General features: G+C 60.3%; 1 protein-coding gene across 1 annotated transcript; it reads right to left on the minus strand.

The window, feature by feature from the left end:
- Positions 1–2,944: 2,944 nt before the first annotated feature.
- On the minus strand, positions 2,945–8,179 carry SYT2 (synaptotagmin 2). Its single transcript, XM_050911439.1, has 8 exons — positions 8,017–8,179; positions 7,698–7,867; positions 6,105–6,221; positions 5,710–5,877; positions 5,376–5,543; positions 4,817–4,934; positions 3,887–4,020; positions 2,945–3,161 (listed from the first exon to the last, which is right to left on the minus strand). The coding sequence occupies exons 1-8, from the start codon at positions 8,177–8,179 to the stop codon at positions 2,955–2,957; spliced, it is 1,245 nt and encodes a 414-aa protein (XP_050767396.1). The 3' UTR covers positions 2,945–2,954.
- Positions 8,180–10,176: the final 1,997 nt, after the last annotated feature.

Genomic DNA, 10,176 nt, shown 5'->3' on the forward strand with positions numbered 1-10,176 from the left:
TTTACATGATTTTTTTTTTTTTTTTATTTGGGGGAAAGTAATCAGGGTGGTGGAGAGCACTCGAGCAATGAGGTTTGTTCGTCACCGTCTCTGCCTCGCTGGAGAAACGTGGTCAGGACGGAGGTGCCGGTGGCGGCGAGCGGTGGGGCAGAGCGTGCAGCGCCGCACTCAGCTTTAACCATGCTGCTACTGCTATGTGGCTGCATCTCATGCACTGCTCATGGCCTATACAGCTATGTCTCCATATATTTTTAACTACACACAACTAAAGGGGGGGGTCAGAGGCAGCGCAGATGGCTTTAATATGTTGGTTATTTTTCCCTTTTTTATTAAAAAAAAATTAAATTATGTATTAAAGTCACAGTCTCCCCCCCCCCCGAGGCTTAAAGAGTCCGAATGGAAACCAGCCAGGTGGGACCTCCGCTCCCGGTGAGACCCCGGGGGGTGCGGCAGGTCTGGGGGGGTGCGGGTGGGGGGGGTGCGCATGGGGCTGTGCACATGAGGGCGTGCGCATGTGTATGTGAACAGGCGTGCGTGCACACCTCCGCCTGCTTCCCAAGGAAAGCTGCGGGGCTGTGCACGCTTGCTAACTGCCAACAGGAGGATTTTAGTGTTCTTTCCAATTCCTTCTTTTTTAACCCATTTCCACGTAAGGCAAACACCCCCCCCCAGTGCCCGGATGGACTCCGAAACGAGACTGATTCAAGAGCCCAAATCCTGCCAGTGCCCCCGGCCAAGGGGCATCAGCCACCCCCAGCTCCCCGTTAATTAAAAGCAGATTAAGAGATTTCTTCTCCCTTTGGCTGCAGGAGCAGGCCAGGACCTCGTTTGCTGACACTGACACATCCGTTAGGAAAAGGGACTAATTAAAGCTGGAGATGGCCCTGCGGGACCACTCGCTTGATGACCCACGAAGCCCCTGTAGCCCGGCATGGCCCTGGTGCTGCCTTCACCCAGCCTGGCCGAGCTGCAGCTCCAGCAGCCGGGCCGGGCACCGGGTCATGGGCCAAGCGCAGCCGAGGTGGTGGTGGAAGTGGTCTTTGGAGGTCTCGGGTCCAACCTCCCCCACCACCATACCGCCGCTTGGCTGAGCCCCGAACCTCCCCCAAGGACGGAGACGTCCCTCCCTGAGGACCTGTCCCAGGGCTGCACGTCCCTCCAGGGGAAGGGGCTCATCCTCGTGTCCAACCTGAACCCCCTGGGCTGTGGCTGCCACCAAGTTTCCCATCGTCTCCCCACCTCCTTTGGGAAGCGGGGGCCTCAGGGAGCTGCCAAAGCATCCGACAGCACCGGGGCAAGCTCAGTTTTGGCACTTTTTTCCCCGGGCTCGGGATGGCCTGCACCGAGGTCCAAGCCCAGGCATTGGACCCCCAGAGCAGTGTCCCCGATGCCCAGGGCATCCCTGGCTGCACCCCAGAGCTCTGCTTCTCCACTGCAAGCCCCTCTCACTGAAGATGCAAGGCCCTTCGCTGCCTAACTGTGCCAAACCCCTGCAAAACTGAGTCCAGGAAAGCAAAGCGGAGCAGGGAGCACAAGGCTGCTGGGGAGTTGGAGCTGGGACAGGGACACCAGCTCACGTCGGTGCTCCAGTACAGACTGGGCTGAACTGGGCAGGGCTGCTGGACCCTCTCCCAGCTGCAGTGAACAACATTGGTTTTCCAGCTCAGGGTCTTGGTCCTGGCTCATCCCACGGTGGGAGAGGTGGCCTGGAGAAGCTCTTGCCCACTGTCAGGGACACGGATATGGCTTATATCCCCGAGGGGAGCAGAACGGGGTGGATTCAGCAGCCAACAGCCCAATGGGGAGTGGCAGCTCGTGGGGGTCAGGGGCTTTGGTCCCTTGTTGGCCATGGGCTCACTCTGGCCGTCCCCACCTGCATCATGGCAGTGGGGCTGGAGCTCGCCATAGCCCCCCAGCTGCCCCGAGGCCGTGCTGGGGTGCCCACGGCGGGGCTGAGCCCTGGGGACGCGCGATGGCCTTTGGGGAGGCACCTGGCACCGCTCTGGGGGGCTGCCCCCCTCACATTTGGAGACCTCTCAGCGTAAACCTGCCTTGTGGAAGCATCTTGATCTACAGGTTTCAACCAGGCATGGTGGGACACACATGCAAATCACCCAGCGCTGTCCTCGCTCAGCCTCTGCGGACATGACAGCTGCCCGGCAGAGGCGGTGGTGGTCCGCACTGCACTGCCGTTGCATGCACATCCCACCATGAATCTCCTCAGAGCAGACCCCCTGGGGCTCCCCATGCTCAGACTGGCCCCTGCGGCTCCGGCTCCAACACCGAGGGCTCAGCACCCCACTGCCACGCCGGCTGCAGCGGGGCCCTGCGGTCCCTGCAAACCTGTCCCCAGAAGAAGCCAAACCTGGAGCTGGCCAGGGGCACTTGGCCATCCTCGGCCCAGAACCAAGGCTCTCGCCCTTCCCGGACAGAGGGAGGCAGAGCAGGAGGGGGAGGCACCTGGGTCTCCCGCAAAGGGTCTTCTCCACTGTTTTGATGTCCACACAGCTGTTCATGCCCCAAGAAAGCACAGAGGGTCTGGTCATCTCACACTATCAGGTTCCAGTATCACCTCCATGCAATGTTCGACGGTTCCCCACATGGACCCAAGGGAAGGACGGCAGCAGCGATGCTGCGGGCTGGTGATGCGGCCGCCAGGGAAGGTCCCAGGCGTGACGGTGGCTTTGCACCTGGAAGGGATGGCGGGCGGAGGCAATGGGACATGCAGCAGAAGGGAGCGATGCTGAAGAACAAAAAGAACCATCCGTGTCTTTAACCTCTTCCCCTGGAAGCTATTGGGACTGTCTGGAAACCCTTCCACAGCCATCAAAGGGTTGTTTCAGCTTAAAACAGAACAAAAAAACCAAGACCAAAGGTTGCGTAACTGAGGTATCAGTAGCTCTGGGTTGCTTCGACTGTCCGCAGTGCCGTGCCGCACTGGCCGGCAGATCTTCCTATTTGTTTTTCCCGAGAGCTGCATCTACTTCTTCCTCTGGCTTCAGTGAGTGCCACTGCGCAATGGGCCGCCGGGGGTTGGCCAGCATGTCGGACCAGTGCCGCAGCTCCGTGCCGGTGGCGTTGCAGCCTGTGAAGATCTTGCCGATGGCTTCGTTCTTCCCCAGCTTGTCGTAGTCCAGCACCGTGATGACCACTTGCACTTTCTAAAGGAGTAAACCTTCTTTAGAGGGGCGGAAAGGCGCAGTGGCCGTGACTGCTCCATGGCCTCCATGCTGTCCCCAGCCCTGGGGTGGCTCGGCAGGGCGCCCCAGGGATCCCCCAAGGCTGAGCCCCGCCGTGGCCCGTTTTGGGGCAGGATCCCCTCCGTGCCCATACCTTCCTCCACTTCCTTCCCTGAGGAGCCCAGGGCTGCAGAGCCACGGTGGGGGCCCCGCTCATCCTGACACGGCCACCTGGGAAAGGTCACCAAGGGGTGGTGCGGGGCTGGGCAAGAGCTGTGGGCTACAGGGCTTGATGGGGCTGGGCTGCGGCAAGGGGCACGTGCAGGGGCTAGGGCAGGACATGGAGGGGCAGAAGGCACCTACCAATGGTCCAAAATGCCCCTGGGACCACTGGGGAGTCCCTGCTCTGCCTGAGGTGAGCACTACAGGACCAGGAGCAGAGGAAAGCCCCATTGCAGCCGTGACCTGGGTTGGGGTTGCATCTCCCATGGGTGCTGCCCAGCCTCCCACCTCTGCCCCTGCACCAGCTGCCCTCAGCATCAGCCCAGGCCCAGGTTGGGACTGGACGTATTTCATGGGTGACCGGACCAGGAGCTTGGCAGGAGCACTCAGGCTGCTGGGAAGGCTGGGACACGGGCTTGGGCAGCTGCAGGACTTCTCCCATCACCCCCACCCTGCCTGCCTCCCAGGGAAGTCATCGGACAAACCTGTATCTGCTCAAAGGGGATCTCAAAGCTGAAGGACTCATTGAAGTAGGGGTTCAGGGTCTTCTTCTTGACTGTGGTCTTCTTCTTCTTCAACCTCTTGCCATTCTGCAGCAGGTGGATCTTCACGTAGGGATCTGGAGGGGCAGGATGGTGCATCAGCCAGGGCTGAGATGCCCAGGGGACACCATCAGCCTGGCCCCAGGAGAAGTCTCAGCCGAGGATGAGGTGCACCATGGGGTAAAGAGACCTCCATGAGTAAAGGTGCTCTGAGGTTTGTGGATGGAGGCCAAAGCCAAAATACTTGGGCTGGAGAGGATTTGTGGGAGCAGCTGGCCAAGGGATGGAGCTCTTCTGCATCCTGTGGTTCCAGTTGTAGGAGGGCTGGGGATAGTGGAGCGACATCGGTGGGTGCTGGCCTGTCACCCCCGTTTCTGGAGCAGAATGTCCCAGCAATAAAGCTGAACCCTTCCAGCTCTGCAGGTACTGCTCTTCTCCTGGTTAAGGCAGGTCTGGAGAGAGCTGAGGACCCCTGGGCAGAGAGCTCAGCCCTGGGATGGAGTTGGGAAGACTCTTCTAGCATAAAACATGCTGTCAACTGAGGTCCTTGGCCCCAAGTCGAGGAGGAGCAGGACCAGGAGCAAATGGCAGAGGAGCATTTTCACCACCCAGGTCCTGCGGCATCCTGGCCCTGGACACAGTGGCGGACCAAATTTGTTATGTCCTTCCTAAGGGTTGGGGGGCTCATCCCATCCCCATCTCCCCTTGCCCCCCAGCCAGACCTTGGGCTGCCTCCGATGCAGGAGGTCCCAGGCACTGGAGGGGGCTTCCCTCAGCCCTGCCAGACTGATGGCCTCAGTGTCCTTCCCCAACAAAGGATGCTGAGAGCCCCACAGTGGGGCAGGAGGAGGATGCCCACAAGCCGACACCCACCTGAGAGACCCCCAACATCCATCTTCTTCAGGTTCTTGGCCTCCAGGATGCAGACAGTGAGTTTCCCAGCGGTGGGCACGTACCGGAGGGAGATGCAGATATCTCCTAGCTTCTCTGGCTGCCAAGCGGAGCAGGGAGCAGATATCAAAGCCTTGCCAGTGCATCATACCGCAGTACTGGGACATGGTCCCGCACGTGGGTCCCCCCAAACCCTGCTGAACCTTCGATGCAGGCACAAGCTGGCACCCGCGTGCACCAGCACAAGGGTTTGATCACTTGGGACTGGGGCAGGCCAGTCCCAACACAGCACTCAAGAAGTTTATACTCTTCATTTTTGTTATAGAAAGGCTTTTGCACGAGGGAACAACAGGGGCAGATCCTGCCCAGCGCTACTGGCCAGGACATGCATGATATTCAGGTGGAACCCCACAGCGATCGCCATCCTGAGCACTGTGGGATGGCCCAGAAAGCAGAGCTTGCCCCACGGCCATCCCACATCTCAACCCCTCTGGCCAAGGGTTTCAGCTGGCTGAGGGCCTCACGCCGGTCCCGCTCTCACCTCCTCCTTCTCGCCGCTCTGCAGGTCCCGCCACTCCTCAATGGGCTGGCCCAGGTCCACCGTGTTCATGGGCACCTTCACCTCGCCGATGATGTCATGCTTGGAGAAGCGATCGAAGTCATAGATGGCCATCACCAGCGTCTTCCCGCCCAGTTCCTGGTACGGGACCTGCACAAAGAGGGCCACCAACCGGGCTGGCAATGGGCTCAGAGGAGCCCAAGCCAGGACCACCCACTCCCAGCAGTGAGGGTCAATGTACAGGACCAGTACACAGTCAGGGGGAAAGATGGGAGTGGGAGACAAGGTCCCGTGTTGTGGGTAGGAAGGGGATCACCTTGAAGGTGAAGGTCTCGTTGAAGGCAGGATTGAGTGTCTTCTTCTGCACTTTGGTCTCGTACTTTTTCTTCTTGTCAGGGAGCAGGAACACCTTGACGTATGGGTCCGAGGTGCCACCCATGTCCAAAGCCGGCAGTTCGGCGGCTTGGAGGATCCCCACCGTCAGCTGGAGGGGGGAGAGGGGTGTCTTCAGCGAGACAGCCCAGCTACACGCTGCAGATGCCAAGGGCTCGTCTCCAGCCCAACGTGGGGCAGGACTCCCCATGGCACAACACTCAGCTCCCCCCTCCCTCCTGTGCCACCCAGGCCCAACAGGGACGCTTCTCTCAAATACCCTCCCTGGGCAAACCCCACTCCCCCACCTCCTCAGCTGAGCCCCAGCCCCTCCATCACCTGGTTTGCCTGGAAATCATAGTCCAGCGAGAACTGCAACTTGCCCAGGTTCTCCGGCTCCTTCTCCTCCTCCTCACCTTCCCCCTCCGTCAGACCCATCTCCGCATCATCGTCATCCTGTTGGTCCTGCAATGGCAGCCGAGGTGCCCGGCTCAGCGGCAGGGTCGCAGCCCAGCGTCCCCATCCTCTGGTACCCCAACCCTACTGGCATCTCAACACCTGGGTTCTCCCCATCAGGGGAAAGGAGACCCCCGTGCTGGGGACCTAAAGCACCGACAGAGCAGCCCTGGGGTGGCACCAGCTCTGCCCACAACCACACAGCTGCGAGGGAGCCCCCGCTGCTGGTCCAGCCACGATGGCATGGGGGGCTGCCTCAGGGCGCGGGGACACGGGGTCAGCTCCAGTGGAGGGAGGTTTGGTGCATGCAAGCAACCTACTGCAAAGGGTGCAGGGATGCTCTACCCCCCCAGCCCCTGCTTGGGGGAGCACTACAGCCCGTGCGCCGGCCTTAGCAGGGCCATTTCCAGGCTTTAGTGCCTTAGTAATAGACATAACCTAATTCTCCTAAGGCAAAACCACCCCTCTCCCTGCCTCTCCACACCATGGTCCATGGGGTGGGAGCCCCAGCTCCTTATCACCTCCCCGATGTGTCCCCAGGCCCCCCATCCCACCCTGGAAGCAGGCAATGGAGAAGGAGGCTCGTGGTGGCACCTACCATGGAGGGTGTCCCAGGACGGAGAGGGAACACGCAGATAGGGCAGCAGGGAGGGAAGACGGCAAGAGCACCGGGAGGGAAGAGAGCCACGTTACAGAGAGCATCGACAAGGGACCCACGGCAAGGTGGGGAATCCAGGTTTGTATGGCGCTGTCGAGCCGCAGGGGATGGCAGCCCCTGCCCTCCACTGGGGAATCCCACCCCACATCTCCCAACCACCATGGGGACGTGCAGACGGGCAGGTACGATGGAGCATCTCCACTCAGCGCTCATCTCTCCAGCCCTGCCTGCATGCCTGTGGTGCCCATGTGGCTCTGAAGAGCAGGAACAGTCGCCCAAAATCTCCCACCCCCTCCAAATGGCCTTGGGACAGGGCCATTGAAATGGGCCTGGGATCGCCCCAAGCCTGCTGGTGCCGAAGCCTCCTTCCTGCTGGTCCCCCAGGATGGGGAGATGGCCTCAGCTCCCTTCCATGCACCAGCACGTGCCTCTTGAGGTCCCCTTTTTGGGGACCTCAAACTGGTGGGCATTTTGGCCTGGTGGTCCACTGCTCTCGGCTAAAGGCACAGCTCAATGAAATGAGGGCAACTCAGAGGAAGGAGGGATTAAATTAACATTTGCTGGTTCAGGTGAAGCATTGGCAGGTCCAGGCCAGCTTGAGCCTGGTCCCATCTGGGCCACTGGGCACTGGAAGAGGACAGTGCTGCTGTCTCAGCTCCAGGCTCATGTCTGCACTGTCCCATCCCAGGATCCTGGTGGGTCCCTCCCTCTCTGCTGCCTGAGCTATGAGTGCCCTGACACGGTTCATAACTCAACCGGAGGGATCGTCCTACACCACCAAGTGCAGGACAAGGCCAAGCAGTCCAGAAGGACGTCACCTGATTGCCTGACTTCATGTCCTTCATGTTCATGGCGTTCTTCATGCCTTTGCCCTTCTCCTTCTTGTTCTTCTTCTTCTTGCAGCACCACTTCTTGCAGATGCAGAAGCAGCAGGTGAGGACGAGGAGTCCAGCTACCACCGCGATGGCAATGAGGGCCCAGGGCGGCACTGCGGGCAAAAGCCAGTGTCGTGGTCAGCCCCGCAGCTCCCTCCCAGCCCCAGGCACCCCACCACCTTGTCCCACATGTTGCACTGGGACCAGAGCAGCAGTGGGGTCATGAGGAGGGTAATACCTGCAAAAGGAGGCAGCTACTCACAGGGGATCTTGTTGAGCTCATTCATGAACTTGTCCCTCAGGGTGGTGAACATGTCCTTGCTCTCACCCGGCCCCGCAGCCTCGGTGGAGTTCTCCATCGTGGTCATGGGCATTGTGGTAGCCGTGGCCTCTGGGGCCATCATGGACGCTTGCTTGAACGTCATGGTGCGTCAGGGGCTCCCTGAAACACAACATCACCTCGATGGTCACACAGGTCCCTGCTGCCCCCGCATCCTCCCCATGCCCAGGCTGTGTCCGCGAGTAGCCATCTGCGCTGAGGACAACATCTGCATTGACAGCAGGGCTACCGCAGGGCACTTGATCTTCTGCTAGAGGGACACAGACCCAATGGTGACGAGAGGCCAGACACCTGGTTTTCCTCACAAGCGATGGGAAGTCCAGTTGACCCCCAGGTTTCCTGGCCCTTGACATCTCCAAAGCCACCAAGAGCATCACTCAGGATTTCATCAATGCTGGTGCCAGCTCGGAGCCTCCTGGGGACATCAGGGACACTCCTAGGGGGGAGGTTCACCTGGCGAGGCCCCATGGGATGAGGGAAGGGGTGTTTGCATCCCCAGGAGAGATGAGCAAGGTTAGTTTGGACAAAGCCAGTCGCCCCTGCCTCCTCATTTCTCAGGCAGCGACCCAGGCATCGGGCACCTGCACACCCACCGCATGGCAGCAGCCAGAATTCACTTTATGCAGGGACCCAGTGCTGGTGTGGGACCCTCAGGACTTGCTCCCAGCCCTGGGAGAGCTTCTAAGGTTGGGAACGGGAGAGGAGTAGCACATTGCTCTTCTTCCAGCCCCAGGGAGCTTTTGCAGGGCGCATTTTGAAGATGGATGAAAGCAGGGAAGAGCTGGCTCTACACAGCCATGGAGGGCTCAGCGTGCACATCAAAGAGTCGGCCCTTTCACCACGTCACAGGTACTGTGTCCTGGGTGGCTCGAGGCTCCCGTCCACCTCCCGACCCCGCAGAGCCCAGCTCCCTCGGCCAGCCCCGCTCCCTGATGGGGTCTGGGGAAGGTGCTTGTTTCACTGCCAGGGCTGCAGCACAGCCTGCCCTGCTCAGCACCCCCTGCCTCAGCCCAGCAGGGTCTGAAGCACCCCCCAAGGATGGGGACACCCACCCCGTGGTCTTGCAAATGTGCCATTCACTCCTGCAAGCAAACCTGGTACAAAGTGCCTCCACAACCCAGCTCCAGCCCCAAAGTGCCTCCATGACCCACCTCTGGACCCAAAGTGCCTCTCTAACCACAGCAGAAGGCAAGCTTGCAAAGGGAAGATCAGAGCAGGCAAGAAGCCACGGGAATTAATGGTGCCGGTGGGGTTAAGGAGAATAAAAGGCTATCCTGTGGGGGAAGCAAACAGCCGAGCAGGGTTGCAGATAACTGAGGAAGGAGTTTCTGGAGGCATGTGAGCTCTGGCACGGGGGGAACCCCCTTTCCTGCATCTCTTCTCCCTGCTCAGTGAAGCCTCCTCGCCTGAAGAATCGTCCCCTGGGGCCGGCTGCTCCTCTGTCCTTCCTGCAGCAGTGGAAAAGGAGCGTTCTCACCTCAAAAAGTCGGCCAGAGAGACCTGGGGGTGTTCCTGCCCCGAAACGGCGCTGCTGTGCCTTCTCCAGCTGCCTCTCAGGTGAATCATGCACCGAGTTACCCAGCGCTCAGCTCCGCACCCAGGCACCTTCCTCCTGTGCCGCTGCTCTCAGAAAGGTGCTGGGGGGGGGGGACACAGCGGTGGGGGGCTGGGAGGACCCCGCGGGAGGCAGAGGCAGCCCTTCATACAATGAAATGGGCTGATTATGTGACTCCCACCCTGACAAGGTCCCTGCCACAAGCGCAGGCTTCGCCACCCCAACGTCTCTGCTTAGTAAAAGCTACAGACACCAGCGGCAGGGCTGAGGTTTCCCGGGCTGCCAACAGCATCTGGTTGACTTCAAAACCAGGCTGGTGGCAGGTCTTGCTCCTTGGGGGAAGGTCCCCAGCCCCCCACCAGACCGCCCATCGCCCTGGCTCTGGGAGCCAAGCTGGGCTGCAGCATGATCCCTCCCTGCAGCATCCCAGCGCCGTGGGCGAGCCGGGAGCATCACCTCGCGTTTCATCCTTCATCCCTTCCAACAGCAGCGTTTGTGGTGGGAATGCAAAAAGGCAAGGCAAACAG

This window comes from Gymnogyps californianus, chromosome 27 (genome assembly GCF_018139145.2).
Source record: "Gymnogyps californianus isolate 813 chromosome 27, ASM1813914v2, whole genome shotgun sequence".
In the NCBI taxonomy this organism is placed as follows: Eukaryota; Metazoa; Chordata; class Aves; order Accipitriformes; family Cathartidae; genus Gymnogyps; species Gymnogyps californianus.